The sequence below is a fragment of the Megalobrama amblycephala genome, linkage group LG4 (assembly GCF_018812025.1).
Source record: "Megalobrama amblycephala isolate DHTTF-2021 linkage group LG4, ASM1881202v1, whole genome shotgun sequence".
NCBI lineage: Eukaryota > Metazoa > Chordata > Actinopteri > Cypriniformes > Xenocyprididae > Megalobrama > Megalobrama amblycephala.
Genome location: NC_063047.1, coordinates 14,674,848 through 14,696,226, shown reverse-complemented (window position 1 = coordinate 14,696,226; position 21,379 = coordinate 14,674,848). Strand labels below are relative to the sequence as shown.

General features: G+C 38.3%; 2 protein-coding genes across 6 annotated transcripts; one reads left to right on the top strand and one right to left on the bottom strand.

Moving 5' to 3' along the window:
• Window positions 1-2,017: 2,017 nt before the first annotated feature.
• Window positions 2,018-4,096, top strand: LOC125266784 (neuferricin). 2 transcript variants are annotated; one of them, XM_048187793.1, is made up of 4 exons: window positions 2,018-2,456; window positions 2,540-2,716; window positions 3,386-3,572; window positions 3,657-4,096. In XM_048187793.1, the coding sequence occupies exons 1-4, from the start codon at window positions 2,159-2,161 to the stop codon at window positions 3,832-3,834; spliced, it is 840 nt and encodes a 279-aa protein (XP_048043750.1). In that variant the 5' UTR covers window positions 2,018-2,158; the 3' UTR covers window positions 3,835-4,096. The 2 variants fall into 2 exon arrangements, with proteins under 2 accessions (XP_048043750.1, XP_048043751.1); XM_048187794.1 differs by having other exon boundaries at window positions 2,020-2,456; window positions 2,540-2,680.
• A 182-nt stretch (window positions 4,097-4,278) lies between these two features.
• ankfy1 (ankyrin repeat and FYVE domain containing 1) lies at window positions 4,279-21,379 on the bottom strand. 4 transcript variants are annotated; one of them, XM_048187789.1, is made up of 25 exons: window positions 21,281-21,379; window positions 18,978-19,182; window positions 18,447-18,565; window positions 18,138-18,273; window positions 16,131-16,254; window positions 15,436-15,585; window positions 14,903-15,068; window positions 14,508-14,712; window positions 14,307-14,375; window positions 12,972-13,171; window positions 12,781-12,878; window positions 12,000-12,210; window positions 11,819-11,917; window positions 11,588-11,741; window positions 11,192-11,360; window positions 10,258-10,376; window positions 8,604-8,760; window positions 8,258-8,458; window positions 7,976-8,152; window positions 7,733-7,880; window positions 7,557-7,647; window positions 6,402-6,526; window positions 6,110-6,256; window positions 5,928-6,018; window positions 4,279-5,749 (listed from the first exon to the last, which is right to left on the bottom strand). In XM_048187789.1, exons 1-25 carry the CDS (start codon window positions 21,288-21,290, stop codon window positions 5,617-5,619), a joined length of 3,504 nt encoding a protein of 1,167 aa, XP_048043746.1. In that variant the 5' UTR covers window positions 21,291-21,379; the 3' UTR covers window positions 4,279-5,616. The 4 variants fall into 4 exon arrangements, with proteins under 4 accessions (XP_048043746.1, XP_048043745.1, XP_048043743.1 ...); XM_048187788.1 differs by lacking the exon at window positions 21,281-21,379 and adding an exon at window positions 20,946-20,973; XM_048187786.1 differs by lacking the exon at window positions 21,281-21,379 and adding an exon at window positions 20,400-20,436.

Genomic DNA, 21,379 nt, shown 5'->3' with positions numbered 1-21,379 from the left:
TATGTTTCTGAAAGAAGTCTGTTATGCTCACCAAGGCTGCATTTATTTGATAAATCAAAAATACAATAAAAACAGTTATATTGTGAAATATTACTACAGTTTAAAATAATTGTTTTCTATTTTAATAAATTTAAAAAATATCATTTATTCCTGTGTGGCAAAGCTGAATTTTCAGCAACCATAATAAATGTTACTTTAGCAGCAAATCAGCATATCAGAATAATTTCTGAAGGATCATGTGACTCTGAAGGCTGGAGTAATGATGCTGAAAATTCAGCTTCGCCAGCACAAGAATAAATTACACTTTAAAATATATATTTGAATGTAAAACAGTTATTTTGCATTATAGTCCTTCACGTCTATTGCGATCTCAGAAATCAGGCCAGTTTATAATAGAATATCAAAATCAACCGCAGGCGGTATAGATCCTTCTCCTATTTGACACCTAAACTTTGGAACAATCTTCCTAGTGTTGTTTGGGAAGCAGACACACTCTGTCAGTTTAATTCTAGACTAAAAAAGCATCTCTTTAACCTGGCATACACATAACAAATGATCAATTTATGTTTTCAAATCCGTTAAAGGATTATTAGGCTGCATAAATTAGGTCAGCCGGAACCGGGAACACTTCCTGTAACACCAGATGTACTCATTACATCAGAAGAAGAATGGCATACGCTAATATTAGTCTCTCTGTTTATCCAGAGATTTAGGCAGCCGGATCCAGGTGAGATCGAGGAACTGCACCTTGACACGACCACAACGCAGCCCTGAAGTCAGCAGAGATTGAGTCAGCTAGATCATCCACTGTGAAGGCCTCATCAACATGACAGCCAGTGGCACAGTTCCTCAACAGACCATCCATACCGGCTTGATGAATACAATCCTCAACTGGATGGAACTGGAATAAATACTATTGTGATCCCATCGGACTTATGAAAGCTGCCTGAATCATAATAAAGCACTGTTCACCAGAGGAGAACTGGCCCCCTGACTAAGCCTGGTTTCTCCCAAGGATTTTTTTTCTCCATTTTAACACCTATTTGCCACCTGATGTCACCTCTTGGAGTTTGGGTTCCTTGCCGCTGTCGCCTTTGGCTTGCTTAGTTGGGGACACTTGACATTTGATATTCAACAGTGTTTTGATCTGCCTGCATTGACACCATTGTATGCGAACTGAACTGAGCTGGATGATGACATCTGTTTACTCCAGTGCTGATATAGATAAATTAATGAATAACTATCGATTCTTACATCGGAATGAATCAATACTGAATTTACTTAAGATGGATACTGACACCATTTTCTTTAAGAGCTGCTGTGCAAACAAAATTATCACTGTAAAGCTGCTTTGACACAATCTGCATTGTAAAAAACGCTATATAAATAAAGGTGACTTGACTTTTAATTTGTAATAATTTTTCGTATATTACTGTTTTTACTGTAGTATTGATGAAATAAATGTAGCCTTGTGTGAGTGAGCATAAGAGACTTCTTTCAAAAACATAAAAAATTGTAATGTTTCCAAACTTTTGACAGGTACTGTATATACATTTATTTATACTGTTAATAAATTCACCGAAATCTATGTAACTTCACCCCCTCCCCCCTGCAACTAATGTTGTTAATAATGTGACTATATAATACCTCTTGTTCATGTGGCATTAATAATAATAAAAAAAAACATTATTTATTTCAAACACTTGAAACAAAGAGTGCATTTTTTATTGTAATTTTGACAATATTTCATATAAATGCGTGTTTATTTACTAATAGAATACCCTTTATATTCTTATACTAAGAGTAACCAGTCAGTTTTAAGAGACTTTTCAATTAAAAAAACCATCAAGAGCCAAAATTTATATGTGAATTCTATGTACTTTATTTTGAAATTTGCCACCGTGTACATTTTTTTTCTCTCTTTTTTTTCTGCTTTTTGTTGGTTTCTATAGTGTTGATTAATGTTGTTGTTCACTGGATAAAAAAGACCTTTCAGCTTTAAAAAAAATTAGATTTACGCATGCGCAGTCCCACACCCGGAAACATGCTGATAGATGTGAATGTGATATTATATATGGGTTGCCCGGTACGCAATGTCATTGCTTCTTATTTTAAATGCTGACCGCTTGACAGTTTGCCTGTATACATTGTATGCACAATGCTGAAATATTTAGTAGCTCTCATATCAGTGGTCCTTGCCGTATGGACGGTGCCCGAGTGGCTCACGTTCCCGATCTATGGCAATGTTGTAAATGTCCTAGAGCCGTGGCTGCGGCAGCAGGTCAGTGAGGCGTCAACATCTCCACCAGGACGCATGCTGACCGAAGATGAGCTATCTTTATACAGCGGAGGAGAGAACAGTAAAGGGCTGTACCTGGCGATCTTAGGACAGGTGTTTGACGTTGAAAAGGGGAGGAAACATTACGGCCCTGGCGGCGGTTACCATTTCTTTACGGGTTAGTTCACTATGCATTTTACAAGCCAGATGTCTGAGTGATGCTAAAGCTTAGAAATCTTTGAAATCTGTGTGTTTGTGCAGGAAAAGACGCGTCAAGAGCGTTTATTACTGGTGACTTCACAGAGTCTGGCTTGTCGAGCGATGTCTCGGATTTCTCGGACTCCCAGATTGTGGCTCTTTATGACTGGCTGTCATTTTATCAGAGGGACTACACTCCAGTAGGTTGGTATCACACGATGATGTCACTCATGTTTAAGGGTTAGTTTTTAAAATTACACGTAATTGTTACTCAGTAAACTTGAGAAAATAGTGTTTATTGCAGTGTTTTGGAGTTTATAATTATTTTTGTATTCCATGCATAATGTCACATTGATAAACATACATTTTCAAAGAAAATAACTTTTTTTATTTTCAAGAAAAAAAATATATATTTGAATTCTTTAAAGAACTGAAAGTGCTTGTAAGACTCTTCTGTGGTGTAATACTTGTATTATTTATTAATAATAATAAAAAAAAACATTATTTATTTCAAACACTTGAAACAAAGAGTGCATTTTTTATTGTAATTTTGACAATATTTCATATAAATGCGTGTTTATTTACTAATAGAATACCCTTTATATTCTTATACTAAGAGTAACCAGTCAGTTTTAAGAGACTTTTCAATTAAAAAAACCATCAAGAGCCAAAATTTATATGTGAATTCTATGTACTTTATTTTGAAATTTGCCACCGTGTACATTTTTTACACGGTACAATCATAATACAATCAAAGACCTTAGATACTTTGATATATTCCACTGAAGGTCTTTGCTTAAATTGTTGCAAAAAGTAATTCACCCACAAATAAAAATTGTGCAATGACAGATTTTATTTAGGGTGAACTGTCCCTTTAAGGTCTCTGTCTGTATGACTCCTGTGCTGCAGGTAAACTGATAGGCCGATTCTACACAGAAACCGGTCAGCCCACTGACGCTTTGCTACATGTTGAGGCTTTCTTGTCAGAGGGGTTGAAGAAAAAGGCTCAGGCTCAGAGTGAGATGCAGCTGTACCCAGCCTGTAACTCGGAGTGGAGCGAAGCCAGCGGGGGACGGGTATGGTGCTCCACAATGAGGTACTTTGACTTTTTATCATTGCTGCTTTGGACAATATTTGATACATTTACTAGAAAAAATGTAATGCAAGTTTTACTTTGTAGCGGTGGCATTCACAGAGACTGGGTTGGAGTACCCAGAATGCTTTTCTCCCCTGGGTCTGGTCATTCCCGATGTGTGTGCATCCGACCGTCCGATCCTGTTCACTCAGAGAACCGAAACCTCAGAGAGTACAAGGACTGTCCTCCCCAAGCAGAGTCCTGCCAAATCGTTAAAGACTGAGCTACAAGTCTTCGCCACACTACAAGAATCATTTTCTTCCATATGACAAGATTTTTAATTGAGTTGAGTTTTCTTAATGTTATTATGTTTGGTTTATTAAAGCAGGCACATGCCATGTGTGACCAATGCTGCTCTTACTGTATGCATTTATATAGTTCTGTTTCTGATTTAGTTTTTACTTCTAATTCCTTTGCAATTTGTGACCAAGTGTTTTATTTATGTCATAGAATCAAGACTGTTAAATAAAAGACAATAGATTTTTTTCAGTTGTCCTTTATGTAAAGTTGTCCTCCCTTTCTTGAAAAGGATACTAGAGGCGGCGACAGGCTAAATATCTGAGCATACAGATACCATACAATGTGCAGAAAAGATAAAACAGAGGCCAAATTGTAGGTTTGTCACATAGGCAAAAAAGCACAATCTGCATTAAGTACAAAACAGTTGTAGTGGTCAAAAATATTATACATTTATCTGTACAGTTTAACAATACCAATAACAGACTGTGGACTTGGCCCTTTCCCCACCCTCCCCCCACAAACAAACCGATCTCCATTGAAATGTAATCAGAAATGTAAAAAAAAAAGAAGAAAGAACTCTGATAAAGTGCACCTGTTAAGCATGGACATGGAAAAGCATTTAAATTATGATAGGTCAACATAATGTGACGCATTACGCCACCAAGATGACTTTTGAAAACAACAACCAAGCGAGCAGCTCCCCCAGTGCTTGCTTGCAGGGCAAACATTAACTGGAATGTGTCCTTTGGTGATCAGAAATGAATAAAATGTGATTATGATGCAATGATGACAATAATAACAGGCTACAAATGATGTCATGCATATGCATAGTAAGCATATCATAATTCTGCGCTTGTATTTCTGCACCTGTCTGAATTAATTGAATCACAAGGAACGATTTGAAGTCCACATCAAGAACACTTCCACATCTGAAGTGTTTCTTAAATTTTAGTATGACGTTAACTCTAAAGGATTGGTTAAAATAAAGTCCACTGAATATGCAGATTAATACATAATTAAGTGATCATGTTACTAATAACATAATAACCCAGCAAGATATATTTCTCCATCTCTCTCTTAGTGTTTTGATTTGAACTCCAGAGAAATGTCCTTGCCTGTATCTTTCCAGAGAGGTTAAAATGGCTTCAAAACCTAAATACAACAACTCAAAGACCCTGCACAGTATGATTAAGGCTTCACACTACTGAAACATGGATACCTTTTATAAATCCTTTCATATCAGGCAACATTCAACACCAAACAAACTTCCTTGAAATATTGATCGACCAATCTGTAGAAAAGAGTCAGTTTGAGTGGTGACGGCATGATTGCAAGTGGGAATTGTACTAGTCTTGTCATTGTAATGGAAAATGAAGTGATATTTAAATCATAATTGTCCATATAGCACATTAGCCCTGTATAAAACCCCTATGGTTCTTTTTTAGTAGTAAATGATAGTTGCCCTTCTCATATTACACTTGTTTTTTGCCGACTCGGAACTGCATTTTTCATTTGCACCTGCATTCCACTAGTTTTAATCTGCATCCTCGACACATAATATTTTGGTTCTAAAAAGTACTGCTAGAACAAACACACATTGTTATGGTTGTATTTTTTTCCTTTGACAAGAATGGAATGGTTTTGTTCAAGGGCTCTTCCTCTCAATGTGTCTTACTCCATTTCTCCATCCTTTTAGTGCTAGGCACAGCCCCGTGGGTTCATTCTCAGCTCGGCTGGTGCCCGTCCTTCAGGTTCCTCTAATGTGTTAGGACACGCCGCCCAATGTCAGCACATCAAAGCAGATGTCGCATACACGCACAGGTTTGTTCAGGTCAAATTTGATGATGGGGATCTCTTTTATAGAGCACTTATGGCAAAGCAGACGCCCACAGTGGCGGCTACGAGAGAAAGAAAGACAATAAAGAATGAGTTATTAGGTGGCAGGACAAGGGAAGACGACAAACATCATAAATGGAGGGAAGAGAAAGAAGGGTATGTTCATGATGAAAGGAGGAAACAAATGTCTTTATACTTTATAAAGGCAGAAAGATTAAACGCAGTTAGTTGGCGACATACCAGTGATGTTTCCTGGTGGTGACTCCAAATTTGGTCAAACATTCATAGCAGTTTGATCCATCACACCACGGGGGCTCTTTGGAAAGCATATCTGGGCCGTACAAAACGTGATACAAAAGACTAGTTAGATATAACTACAAGCACTGTAAATGTCTTAGAAACACTAAACCTGTATCTTTTACCTAGCAGACGGAACAGAAGCTGCTTAGTGGCAACTTGATAGTTGAAGATGTTGATGCCCTGGTTGTTATTGACGCCGAGTCGAGCTCCAGCCCTCACGATGGCACGACACAGGTTAGCGTTTCCTTTCATATAGGCCAACAGAAGCACTGCAAGGAGGAAAAAACATCAACTATCACTGATTCAGTGTTTATTTCTGACAAGCAAAATGCCATTATTGCTATTATTAATATGGAAAATTACCCATTTAAAAATGCACATATAATTTAATCAAACCGGTTGTGCTTCACCAACCTGTGTTGCCCTCATTGTCAGGTTTATCCAGGGGATACTCAGGCATGCATTCTAAAAACAGCTCAAAGATGGCTGCTGCGTTCTCCTTCCCATACTGGCCGAGGACATGCATGGGAGATTGACCTCTGAAATGAAAACATGGCAAAAAGTTTGTAAATGTCAATGAATAATGCACAATTTATTTTTATTATATTTATTTTATCATTTTTTTTTGAATAAATAGTGTAAATAATTCATATTTAGCAAATATACATACATATACTGCATGTATATATTAGTGGTAAAAAAAAAAAAAAACGTATATATTACATAAAGAGTTTAAAGGTGAAGTATGTAGTTTCTGCGACACTAGTGGAATTACAACAATACAGCATATATACAGCAAAAGCCCCTTTCACGCATCACACCTCTCCAACTCAAACATCACAAACACAGCTCTTTCGGGTGCTTGTGAAGACATGTCTCAACAGGTATAATAAGACTACTTTCAGTAAAAGGCCCAACATATTAGGAATACTTTTAGATGTGTTTCAACATGTCATAAGTGAGCAATTGAGTATACTAACACTGTGTCTAGAGTGAACGTAAGCATCTCGTTTATAATAAACCCATTCAAAGTATCTGAACCGGGGTTATTTTTGACATGACACAACATAGCTGTTTGAGACTGTCTACATGGAACACATTAAAGTAAAAAATTTAAACTGGAACATTGGACGGGTACATGATGATGCTGTATTGAAGCGTTGATTGTAGAACATCGCCGTGTTCGCTTTGACATGTTAAGGACCTGTTTAATTTTTGAAAGTCTAAATGCAATTTGGCTTGCACTTCTGTAACTGAAGCTGAATGCCTTTTCCCAAGCATCAGCCAGGGTCCCACACCGGCTAAATACCCTCTAGCTCAGCCTGCTACTGTAGCCACACCCCAAACTCACGCTATTGGTAGAGCTGGAAAGAGATTGACAGATCTGATTGGACTGCTCTCAATGTTTAGATGGTGTCTGGGAGGCTCAATGTTTACACTTTTGGGGGAGATAAACCTATGGATAGCTTACTAATAGCAGTCAATGAACACTGGGTTAAAAGAATGTATTTAAAAAAAAATCATACATACTTCACCTTTACGTGTGGAATAAGATATTCTGAGTCAAACCTGAGATTATAGGCCTCTGCATCTACGTTGGACTCGGTGAGTAAAGCACGCACATTATTCAGACGCCCCTGCATCACAGCTAGATGAAGTGCTAGCGGAAGAAGATATAAAATATATGAGTGAAGTGGAATTTAGTCATTCAAGAATAATAAATTAAGTGTATCACAATAGTCTACCATTGTTCCCATTCTCATCTACGGCAGCAAAGTCAACGCCATTCTCGATCAAGACGGAACAGATTGTGGAAAGGTCCTGTTGTGCAGCGAGATGCAGCGCTGTCTGACGATGCTTGGTCAGCTCGTTTACTTTTGCACCGGCCAGCAGCTGTAGTCCACACATACATCAGATATGTTTCAGTTTTTGACTTGAAAATAAAAAATAAAATAAAAATTCCATCACTTCTATTCTCTTTGCTTTACCAGATTTCTGACAATGATCTCAGATCCTGCCTGCACGGCCAGGTGTAGAGGAGAGAGTTTGGCACTGTCCTGCACTCTGGAGTTCACATTGGCCTGTACGCTTATGAGGAAGAGCACACTCTCTATGTCTGAGTTTTGCACAGCAACATGCAGGAAGTTGCGACCTTTGTTGTCCACCTAGACAGAGAGAGAACATTTATTCAGTGGCTTGTGACATCACACATATAGAAACAACGTGGAGTAATTTCATCTACGTATGTGGATATAATCATGCCCACACACCTGTTCGGCAGCGCCAGGCTCTCTCTTGAGGATGGCTTCGGCAGCCTTGTTGTTCTTGTGAGTCATGGCACAGGCGAACGGCGTCATGCCTTGTCTGTCTCGAATATTCAACCGGATTTCAGGGTGGGAGATGAGCAGCTGGATGATGATGCTTTGCTGGTTGCTGATGGCGACGTGGATCGGAGCACGACCTTCTGAATCCTGCATGCAGAGAAATGGGCATTGTAGTTCTCAGGACATTTTTATACAGTGAGTATATAGAACAGATCTGCATAAAACCTTGTCATCTAAAGAAAAATAGAAGAACTAGGGTGAATGTATGCATCTGTTGTATATCTGTATTAACCTGTGCGTTCACATTGGCTCCAAACTCCAAAAGGCACTGCGCCACCTCCTCCAGACCCCAGGATGCAGCCAAATGCAGTGGGCACTGTCCATCCCTCGCCTCCTCATCTCCCTCGCCATTAGGACCAGGCCTCCTCGGGCTGTTCACATCACAGCCACTGAAAACAAATGTTGAGATCATTTATGATAGGAAAATAAAAACTTCTACAGCCACTTTTTGCATAACATGCAAATAATTTGATTAGATTTTTGATACAATTGACAATACTTTAATAAACCTTATGTAAAAGCCAGTGTTAGTTGTAGCCTGAATAGAATGCTGCAGTGATGACCTATTTTTGTAAGACAACCTGGAAGCAAGCATCACCCTGGCCTGGTTCACCCTTGTTTTGTTCATTAGCCAGGATGATCTTCACAAATGAACACAACTTATGAAAATATCTTGAACTTGAGTTAACAACAGACCTTATTTCAAGTATTTAACAAAAAACAAATTGACATTGGAACTAGGGCTGAGTAAAAAAAAAAAAGATTTCTCGATTTTAATCGATTCTCATTTTTACGAACTGATATCGATTCTTAAATCCCAAGAATCGATTAGTCTAGTCTGTTTTCAGTTGATGAATGAACAGAACATGTAACGCGCCTCCCATCCAATAAATCGCAATAATCTTTGTGCTTTGTTACTTTTGATATGAAGCAAAGTCTCAGATTTCAAATGTTGTCCATCTTATTATGAGATTAAATAAGATTTAACGCCGTTTAATGTGACGTGACAGATCGCTTTAGCGCCTCAGTTGAAGAGAAGCGGCAGCAGGAGCACAAGTGAAAATCCTCTCCTCCGCTTTAATACCAGTTACAGCGCGAAATAAACATGACTAAACACCTGAAGGTATGTTAAAATATACAGTACAATTTACCGAAATCCCTATCATGTCACATGAAATCGCTCAATCAGTGTTTCAACCTCAGAAAGACTTCAATAAAACAGCTTGTAAACACTGTCACGTAACATTTACCTCAGAAAAACATATTCAGTGACCATAAACTCATTAGTCAGCTAGAAAAGTGAACTCTAGAAAGCAGCATTCTGATAAATATAGATATGCCCAGTTACATATTCATTATAATGTTCGTCAATATTTAATGCATGTTTGAATAAATCAGTTATGACAGCCATGATTTAAATGTTTATATTTATAAAAAAAAACATTTTAAAAATATTTTTTTTAAAAACATAACTGAGTGTAATTTAAGTGTTTGTATATAAATAAGTTAATTTTAACCTTCAATATTATAGTAAAGAAGTACCAACTGATTCCGATGTGTAGTTTACAGCATTAGTTGAGAGATTTTTTTTCCTCTAGAAAATTTGCCATGTACTGTAACTGATATACTACATCCACAAATACTCGATATCCAATCGAATCACAAGCATGTGAAAAGAAATTGAATGGAATCTGGAAAATTGTGTCAATATCCAGCCCTAAATGGAACCAGAAGTGCCAAAATGCTAATTTCCAGGATTTAGCCTGCAACAATATGTCATCCCTGCAGCACTCTATAGGAATGAAGCACCTTTTTAGTTGGTGTTTAAAAAAAAAAAAAAAAAATTCTGATAAGAAGCAAGAGAAAATAAGGAGAGGTATACAAACCTGCGTATTAGGAAACAAGCAGTGACCTCGTTGTTCTCATCGATGGCTCTATGGAGAAGAGTTTGCTGACATCCTCCAGGCCCTGAACTCCAACAAGTTGCATCACATCCATGCCTGACCTAATCCAAAAACAAGCATTAAATAAATAAAAAAATAAATAAAAAATAAAAAATTATATATATAATAATAATAATAATAATAATAATAATATTATTATATATTATATATATATATATATATAAAAAATAAGTGTTTCAATAGTTCCAAATTGTTAAAGGGTTAGTTCACCCAAAAACGAAGATTCTGCCATTAATTACTCACACATGTCGTTCTACACCCGTAAAACCTTCATTCGTCTTCGGAACACAAATTAAGATATTTTTGACAAAATCCAAGGGTTTGTGAATCACACATAGGCAGCAACATCATGGCATCTTTTGAGGTCCAGAAAGGTAATTGTTTAACTAGTCACCATGACTACAGTGGTTCAACCTTAATGTTACGAAGCGACAAGAATACTAGTGCACTCATTACTGGCTGGCTCCTGCGTCCAATACTGAGCCGGCGTTTGGACGTAAACACAGAAGCCTGCACTTGCGTTCACTACGTCAACAGCGAATGACAACAGTTCAAATTGTTAAATACATTTTTTATTTTTAGTTTATTTTTTTATGCACAAAAAGTATTCTTGTAACTTCATAACATTAAGGTTGAACCACTGTAGTCACATGAACTGTTTTAAATATGTCTTTTCTGGACCTCAAAAGGTACAATGACATTGCTGCCTATGTGTGGTTCACAAACCCTCTGATTTCATCAACATCTTAATTTGTGTTCCGAAGATGAACAAAGGTCTTACGTGTTTGAGACGACATGAGGATGAATACGAGTACTGCTAGAACGAATGCTGGAAAAGCAAAATAAAAGTTCTCACCAGTGTGGATGCAATGTCCTCCAAACCATTTTCCAAAGCCAGCCAGAGAGGAGGATCACCCTTCTCATTCACCACTGACATGTCAGCTCCTCTTGTGCAGATAGCGTCCACTACTAAAGGGAGCTGGTTACTGATAGCCAACTGCAATGCTGTTTGCCCCTCCTGGGTCCTGAAACAAAGTATGATTTGTAGTTTTAGAATTTGTTTTCATGGTCGAATTATCAGCTATTATATAACTCTTTCAGCAATAGCTATTTGGAGAGACAGAGCGGGAATGGGATTGATACACACTGCAGGCAGGACTCGAACCTTCATCGCCCACATGAACACCACAGCTAATCGTGTCAGAGGGATGTCTGCTAGTGCTAACGAATGTTTTTATAGCAGTTCTAGTACCTGACGTTAATGTCGGCCTGGTGCTCTAGCAGGAAGAGGGCGCTCTTGCTGTCCTGTCTCTTTATAGCCATGTGCAGTAGCGTCTGTCCATCAGACATGGTGTCATTAATGGCTGCTCCAGAACCCAGCAGCTGTGCGGCAATAGTGTGCATACCTAGCAATGTAAATAAGAAACATTCAACGATCCGCATGAGCAGTGAACTCACTGAAGAAGATTTTAGCAGAACCCACCAGTCCAGAGTGCGAGACCCAGAACGGTCTGATCCATGGAGTCTTTCAAACTGAAGTCAGGGATGATCTGCAGGTTGTTGGTGGCATGTAGTGCATTGGCTATGAGAGATGGATCAAAAATGAAGTTATGAATGATAAGAGATGGCACAGATCAGTACTCAAATCAAACATACTCCCTCACCTTTCTGCTCTAGTATGACAGACACCACATCTGGGTGGTTGTGAACGATGGCCAGGTGTAGCGGGCTCTGCAGGGAGACTCCTTGACTTTTCTCAACTCCGTCAGGCAGGGCGCTTTCGGTCTGCAGGTTAGGATTCGCCCCCTGTTGGAGCAACTCCACTGTCAGCCCTGCCAGGCCACAGCGGCACGCTGTATGGAGGGGCGTCTCACCCTAGGAAAGAAAATGTGATCATAAGAAATAAGAAGGGGAAATAAAAGGTATATATACAAAACAATCAAAATAATAAATATTGAATTTATTACATTCCACCCCTTTACTACTACTCCTGTATTATAATAATAATTATGCTCAGCAAGTCTGCAATTTATTTGATCAAAAATACAGTAAAAACAGTAATATTTTGAAATATTACTACAATTTAAAATACCCGTTTTCTTTTTTAATATATTTTTTAATGTAATTTATTCTCTGATGGCAAGTACGCCAGCCTTCAGTGTCACATGATCCTTCAGAAAACATTCAAATATGCTGTTTTAGTCCTCAAAAAACATTTCTTAATATTATCAATTTTGAAAACAATGTTGATATTGCGGCTTAATATCTTTCTGGAAACTGTGATATATATTTTTCAGGATCATAGCAGAATTTCCATACTTCCAGTTTGTTCCATTTAATAGTTTTTGATGACTACACTATTATTCTGTATTACTGTGCAAAATGAGTATGCATGTTCAAACATTTGACTGGCAGTTTATTTCTAAACAAAGCTGACAGACTCACCCATTTGTTGGTGTGATTGACTTTAGCTCCATGTGTGGCCAGGAATATAGCAGCTGCTTCACTTCCTGCGATAGCTGCTCTCTGCATGAGGCAGTTACCTGAGGAGGAGATGTCGTGATTAGCAGGTATAAAATGGGTCATGACTAAAGGGACACATATAAACATTTTATAAAGTGCAAGGTGTTTGGTACCATTGGAGTCTGGTGCATCAGGATTGCTCCCTCTCTGTATAAGCCTTGCTGCGAAGCTGTTCTCGTCAAATGAGGTGCCATTCACAACAGGAGCTTCATCCTCAAAAGGGTTCACGGAGGGGTCAGAGGCCACAGTGATGTACTGCAGGGCCAGCCACAGTGCAGTGCTGCCTTCATGATCTTTCAGCTCCAGGTCTAATCTAAGTAGGCAAGGGAGAGATTATGGTATTACAAAAAGGAAACAGGAAAGTGGCAATATTACTCCAAGAAGGTAGGGTTAACCATCTCCATGTTCAGAACACTACCTTACTGAACAGTATACTCTGTTCTTTTTTCAAACATTGTACCTTTTATTTAAAAAAAAAAAAAAAATCAGAACACAAAGAATACATTATTATTGTTTTTTTATCCAACGCTTGGCAGTCCAAGTCAAGATTACAAATCACATTTTGATATTAATTCAAGTTCTTTTATCACAATGGAAATAATGTATCGTGGGAAACACTATCCCACATTAAACTCTTGCATTTGTACATTTTTCAATACAAGTTTTAGATCATTCCATGTTTTCCATACATACAAAAAGTAATTTAGTATTACCTACATCAATAATTTCAGATCAGTCGTTTTTTAAAAAAGAGGGTGAATTCCAATCAGAAGTGAGCATGCCTATGCCCTACTCCCTCTAAAGGGAAGATCTCTTGAACTGAGGACTTTGAAGGGAGCAGGGCAGTTGCATGTCATCATGTAGCAGTTTGGAATGCACTTGGCGAAGGGAGCAACGAAAGACAACAATTTCCTCATTATCTTCACCTGGAATGTTACCATGGCAACACCGTGCAGCGTCCATCAGCTCATTATCTGTTCTTAGTATGTGTGTGTGAGTGTTTTCCTCTCTCTGTTCTCAACTTTAAAACTTGCCATCTCTTCTTTGGACCCTGCATGTAGTCACATTTACCCAACATATCTACTATTAAACACATTTCTTATCTATGAAACTTATGAACCTTATGTTTACTTCATATCAAAAGTATGACAAAAATTGTGTGCATTGTATCACAAACAAAACAACTACTTATTCTATTTATACATTAACTGGAACTTTCTTACCATCTAGCTTTAAAATGAATCAAAAACAATAAAATCACTTCCTTGAAGTGACCACTGTATGTACCCTTTGCTAATGGACTTATGGAAAGGCCCTTGGTGAAGGGATTCAGTTGTTCACTTTCGTTTGGAACGCTCCTACAAATGGCGACCCCTTCCCAGAGTGCCATTGAAGGGCACAAAAGACTCAGTTTGGAATTCGCCCAGATAAAACATGTTTAAGCTTACTGTTTGCATTGTAGAAGCTGATTAAAGACGGGTTCATTTCCTGACACCACAGCCTCATGTAATGGCGTCCTAAAATTAGACAAAAATAAAACCAGGTCATGAATACAATGAATAAGCTTTACTCCCAAAAGATTATTGCAGATAAAATAATAATCCCAAAACTCATTCATGCAGAAGAAACCCTTGACTTATATTACCCACCGTCCTTTGCTGTTTTGCATGTTTGGGTTGGCACCAGCTTTGAGCAGCGCCTCAGCGATGTGGGCCATGCCAGCCATAACTTCACCACTGTGTTTCTTAGGGCTGAAAGAGCAGACCAGGTGCAGAGGCGTCTCCACTGCACCCACTGTGGCAGCATTCACCTGCGCAGAGTGACGGATCAGAAAAGTGGACGCAAATTCATCTCCTAAAGAGAGAGAGTGAGAGACACAGAGAAAGATATGGGACGGGGACAGTATTTAGACCACCAAAAGAAAAACTTTCACAATGGATCGCCAAAGTTTCAGCCATTTGTGAGCTACGTGCCAACTTCAAATTCATTATAAAAAAATGGCGCATTCGATTATTTCCTCTGCCCAAATACAAGCACTCATCACCTCTCTGGATGGCCTTGTGTAGAAGACTCCAGCCGCTCTGGTCCACCATGTCAACATCTGCTTTGTTGTTGACCAGTGTGGTGGCGATGCTCTCCAGCTTCTTGGACAGAGCCAGATCCAGTGCCAAATCTCCATTATTGTCCAGCTCATTCAGCTTTCCTGGTAACTTGAGAATGAAATGAAAGAAACATTTATCCTAATGAGTTTGCTATGCAATAAACAAGCTTATTAACAGAGGATAAAACATTTATCTGTGGCTAAAATGTGACTAAATGATTGAAAACAATAAATAGATACATTTTGCATATCATTCAAAATATAATAAGTAATATACATATTTTTGTTTATTTTTATACTAGAAATTTTTCAGTATTTTGGGTCACCACTAGTTGTCCAATGTAAAACCTAAAGCAAAACATTAACCATTCGAAAACATCACTTGATATTGCTTTTACTACATATAGGACCTTGCACTTTTTATATCATGGTATATAAAGCAAGAACACTTCTTTGAATCAGTGCTGGCTCTTTACCTGGGCGTCCATCTCTATTAGATAAAGGAAGACAACATCTTCTCGTTCTACTTTAATTGCTTTGTGAAGGGGGTACTCGGTCTTGGATTTGATCATCTTATAGAGCAGCTGAGCATCCATGGTACTGAAGTCCTCTTTCCGCAGATCATCCTATTTGAGAGGGTAACAAAAGCAGATATTAAACATATTTAAGCATCTCTTCATTAGCAAATCCTCCCTTCTACATGAATGCACACAAACAAAACAAAAAAAAAATCTCAATGATTTTCTCCTTTAAATCAGCAGGTGACAACATGTAATAATTATGCAAATCTCAATCTCCCTCTGGTATTTTTTCAAGGTCTTGCTCAAGGTCTGCTGAGCTCATATTGATGTGTTTGGTTCACTCAGCAGAGAGCGTGCCTTCCTTTACCATCCCAGTCTTACACATAACCTTGAGAATCAATCATCACTTACAAGGAATCATAAAGAAGACCCCAAACATCAAGGAGGACAACAAGATCCTGATGCTTTTAAACAGAGAGCATACAATGGAGTAAGGCTATTTTTCACAGTGAAATTTATTAATCAATAATTATTCTATTAAGATGATTAAAAAGATACCTAGAACTGTATATTGCTGGCAAACAAAATAAAAGTCTAAGCTATGTGTATCTTTCAAGCATGAGGACGATGACTCTGTTCTTCTGACTCACCCAGTGACTAGCAATGATCTCTCCACAATAGTTCATCAATGTTGTGGCGTCCAGCTCTTCAGCTGTCTGGTAGAACCTGATACAGTTCCTCACGTTCACCGATGACATCACTCCTTTCTCACATCTGCATTTGAAAAACAATATCTATGTTTAGAGCTCACTTTGTATTCTCTAACAATAACATTTCAAATTTTGAAATCAAGCAGATGTGATCGTTAAATGTATCAATTTAAATTCTTCTCTCTTTATTTTATTAAACCACCACCTGACTTTAGATGATATACTTAAAGTGATAGTTCACCCAAAAATGAGGTCATGTATCCACCAAAGCTTTTTTTCTGAGGCTAGTGTATTTTTCCAGTTGTTTTCAATGTGTAAAATGAGGTGCTGAGCGTCTATTTCATGCTGAAGCGCTGAGACGTTTTTTCTGGTCTCCGAGAGTTGAAAAATGCTCAACTTTGGGTTATTTTTACATAGAAACAGTACAGAAACAAACTGTGAAATTAGATACTACAAGTAACACTTCCTTGGATATTCTGTATCTTTGCAAGCAAAGCATCTCAACTGAAAAAACAAAACAAAAAAAACACTGCGCTGACAGCTAGACATTTTCAACATAGCACCTAGCGATTTCAGCAGGCTAAAAGCACTTTGGTGGACACACAGCCTTACTCGCCCTCGTATCGTTACAAACCCATGAGACTTTTGTTCATCTTTGGAACACAAACTATGATATTTTAATAAATAGGTCTGTATCTTCATTGCAAGGTACGCAACTACCACTTTGACGCATCAAAAAGTTAATAAAGAGATCGCAATACTAATCCATATGAATTGAACGGTTTAGTCAGAATTTCTTAAGAGACATGATCGCTTTATATTATGAATATGAATAGATTGAATTTAGGCTTTTATTCACATAAAACATTCATCAATTCACACATCAGTTTTGGTAAACAGAAACTTAAGCATGTCGGCTTGACGTGTGAGAACCTCAGCACGTTTGAGCCTCCGCAAGAACCAATGAGGTTTGTTCTCGTGTGTCAACCATGTACAGTTGAGCTTCTGTTAATGATCGAAGATCAATGTTTATATGTGGACAACAGCCTAAATTAAATCTGTTCATCATATACAGCGATCGAGTCTCTTCAGAAAATTTGGACTAATTCAGCCGCTCAATTCATATGGATTAGTTTTACGATCTCTTATGAACTTTTGAAGCTTCAAAGTGATAGTTGCATAGCTGTCTATGGAGGGACAGAAATTGCCCAGATTTCATTTAAGTCGTCAAGAAATCAAAACTGACCCTATTTACTTTGTTAGTGCACATTACTAGTCTAGACGGCATTTCCTGTCACAACCATGATTTGACAACTCACAAATGGATTTTAAGACAATTTCTTGCATTTTAAGCAAGCCCTGTTATTCAAAATAATATGTGACATAAATGTGACATGTACATTTCAGATATATTTTTCTGTTCTGCCGTGCCAGTGCTCAAGAATAAAAGCTGATCATTAACGTAAAGCACCAAACATATAGGCTGTTTGCTTGCCATTAAGCAGCTGCTTTTATCCAAAGTGACTTAAAGCATACTTATCGACGGGAGAAGACTCAAGGGCATATTGATGATGGGGCATCACTGCAATGCTCCAGTTTAACTATAAGCCTCTTTATAGCAAATGTCAGGTAAAAAAGCACATGCTTTCAGGGAGATGACTATTTAATTTGATGAACATGAAGGACTAGAGTGACTAAAATAATGGTGTGATGCATATGCTATATTAATCAAGTGTAGAATTCATCACCAAAAGCATTCATGTTCCACATCAATCCATGCTGAGGGGTGCTTTTTTTACTTGTAGTTTATATTCTTACATATTGAGTGACTGATAAGAGCAGTTACATGGTGTGTTTGTTGATGAATCACTGAGAAGTAAAGCTGCAACATGAGTCATAAATCTATCCAGTCAATTTGATCTATTATTCTAAAGAAACCGTTCCCACCTTTCCCGTAGAAGATGGAGCTGGAAGCGGTTGGCTAACTTCATCAGGTCGATGAGGAAGCCATCATTCCCACTCAACTCCAGATCATCCGTGTACGCCCAGCGCAGCATTGCCATGGCAACCTCTGGTTTGGCATCTAGGAAGTCACATGGGGATGCACAGGAAAGAATCCAACAACAAGTTCAGTTTTGAGGAATTTAACACTGCTGCATGCTGCATTAGAACAATAAGGAAAAAAAACAGCCAGACATAATCTAGATATGGTACATTTCTAGTGCAGGTTGTAGGAAACAGAGAAGCCATTGTTACCTGAGAGGTCCAGTTCTGTGGTGGAGGCCATGTTGGCTAAACTCCAGATTTCACTCCGAGCAGCCAGCACGAATTTATGAGCACTGAGCCTCTGATCTCCAATCTTCACCTTCAGATCGCTAGGAGAAAAAAGACTGATGTGGTCATACTGACTTTTTACACAACATCTCTGTGAAATATGCAGTCATCCTTTGATGCATTAGACCTAATGTATTATGCATTGGTCTCAGATCTGAGACAGCAGTCTGGGCTCAAATCTCAGACAGGTCAATCTGTAACCTCATAAGAACATGGTCCAATAAAAAGAAATACAACTGTAATAGAACTTCCTAACTTTAAAGACCCAGCAGGCATTTTCAAACCCTTTCAGCCAGCTTTAATACACTAAGAAGCAAAACGAAACTGTAAATCATAAGTTTATACCCTGGTGGAAGTAGAAATATATATATATGACCTGAACATTTCTTGGTTAAGATTCACCTGACATCTCATCTAACAGTATGTGACTGCATGTTCATGTCTGGTTCTCACCTGTACTGCTCTTGCTGAAAGAGGTCAGCCACGATGGCCAGCAGGCGGCTGATGAAGGAGTCACTGGCCTGGGAGGCAGAGCCAGGGAGAGAGGCCTGTGCAGCCAACACGGAGCAGCGCCTCTCCGTCTCCACCAGCTTCTGTTGCATCTTCACATACTCCTGCCTCAGCAGAGCAAGGTGCTTCTGCAATTTCTGCACCTCCTCTGCAGGCATGATGGAAACCATGAAGAGATGGGGGACAAGAAGTGGAGAGATGAGTAGTGGAACAAAAGGAATGAGCACAAGGAGTACAAGGACAAAATAATGGTAAACGAATAAAAATAAACCGTCAAATGTGATGGGTAAAGCAAAAGGGAAGTGGAAATGCCAAGAAAATGAAAAAAGGGACAAAATACAGATTTCACATGAAAACTGCTGACACAAACAGACTGCCTGAGCACGCTCACGGGAGGAGAAGTGGACCTGAGATATGAGAGCAAAACTGCCTTTACACATTAAAAGAAGTAAAAACATGATAACCACAAACGCAAGTTCGTTTACAACCTCGTTCAATCTCATTCTACTCAAAATAACAACTTTAAACTTGCCATCTTTAATGTGGTAATTGCCTCGGATCAGTAACTAGAGGATTTTGCAGCTTAACCTACATTCCAACACAGCCGCTTCCTTCCTCTTTCCTTGAATTTATTTCTGCGTCTCTCCAGAATGCTGAGGCCACACTTTTCTCTTGCTCTATATAAGCTCAGGTGCTGAGAGAGCTGGTCTAGTAATGTCTTAACATTTGACATCTAGGAAAATTTTGAATTCTGCTTAAAAAAAGGACAGCAAGCTGGCTGGCACCTTCTATATAATATCCCAAAGCTGTGAGTTCTGTGAAAACAAACCCTAATTGTCTACCCTAATCGTTGTACACCATTAAACCTGTGCGTGTGTGGTCCAAGCGAAGGATTAGAATGTTTTCAGTTTAATATGTGAGCCATTTGTCTTCAGCCTAGATTCAAGAATCCAGTATCCTGAGCAATCAGCAACTCAGAGCTGTCCAAACAGGTACCATAAAGTATTTAAAAAGCTCATCAGCCAATCAGATGACATGAAACCTTGTGAAACAATAATCTGCTTGCATCACCCACAAACATTCAAACGAATTATAACAGCTCATGAATTACACAATGAACTCTGATAAAGAATAAATCATTCTCGAGAAACAGGAAAATGTGCAATTAATTTACAATAAATTGTTCGGAAATACAGAAAATCATGTACAGACGGTAAGATTTTTTTTTAACCATGATAACCAACCATAGCTCCAACCCATATGACTGTCACTACATGGTTGTATTGTTACAACAATAAAACTTCGCTAGCCTGTGTTAAAATAAGAAGTTAAACAAAGTAACAAAGACTGCTAAAGTGTTCTTACGCTGTTTTGAAGGCAATGCCATTGTAATGTATTATGATTTAACAACATGTTGTGGGAAGATAAAGAAGAGAGATGTCACATGAGCTGATAAAAGTAACGGTTGCAAACGCCTGCTGCAACGTCATATACTATATACAATCATGCTATATGCTAATTATACAAGCTGTACAATTATTTTCTACTGTTATTATATATAAATGTCAAGTTATATATTCAATTACATCAAATACACTGAATAGTGCAATGTATTAACATATTTAACAATCGATTTGAACAGCTAGATGAATTTCTCATTCAATGTGATGAAGACCGAGACAAAAGACTAAAAAGGGAAATTCCTGATTATAAATGACTTGGAAAACCATCGCAAAATGACAACACAGGACAACAATGTCTCTAAAATGCCTCAAAGACATTTGAGACAGCTATACAGCCAAGATTATGTTTCCTGCTATCACTGTAAAGCTGCTTTGAAACATAAATCTGCATTGTAAAAAGCGCTATATACATAAAGGCGACTTGACTTGACTAAAATCTACCATTTACCTTTCAGACCCATAACGGTGTATGTTCTGCGATAAATGCGACTGAATATATCATTTGAAAGAGCATTTATTCGATATTTCTTCACATGAGAGCTCAAATCACCCGGCGAATTATTACTACCACCGCCCAGCCCACCACCTGACTTGCAACCAGCTAGCTGGAAAAAATATATGCAATAAAGTGGTTCGTTTCAGGATTATGCAATATTTATCACCAGCTGGCTATGGTGATAACAATTAAATGCAGTATTGGGCATGTCCGTCGTGTAAAGAAATAACAGCTGTTGGTGTTAAACAGAAAGGGCGTGAAAAATAAGAAAGAAACCATCCTCATACCTTCTGCCATGTTGGATCCGTGGCTCGTCGCCTAATATCGCGAGAGAGCGCGAGACGAAGGTTTTGATTTGGGAGGAGCGTGTGTGGAAGCCGAAGCAC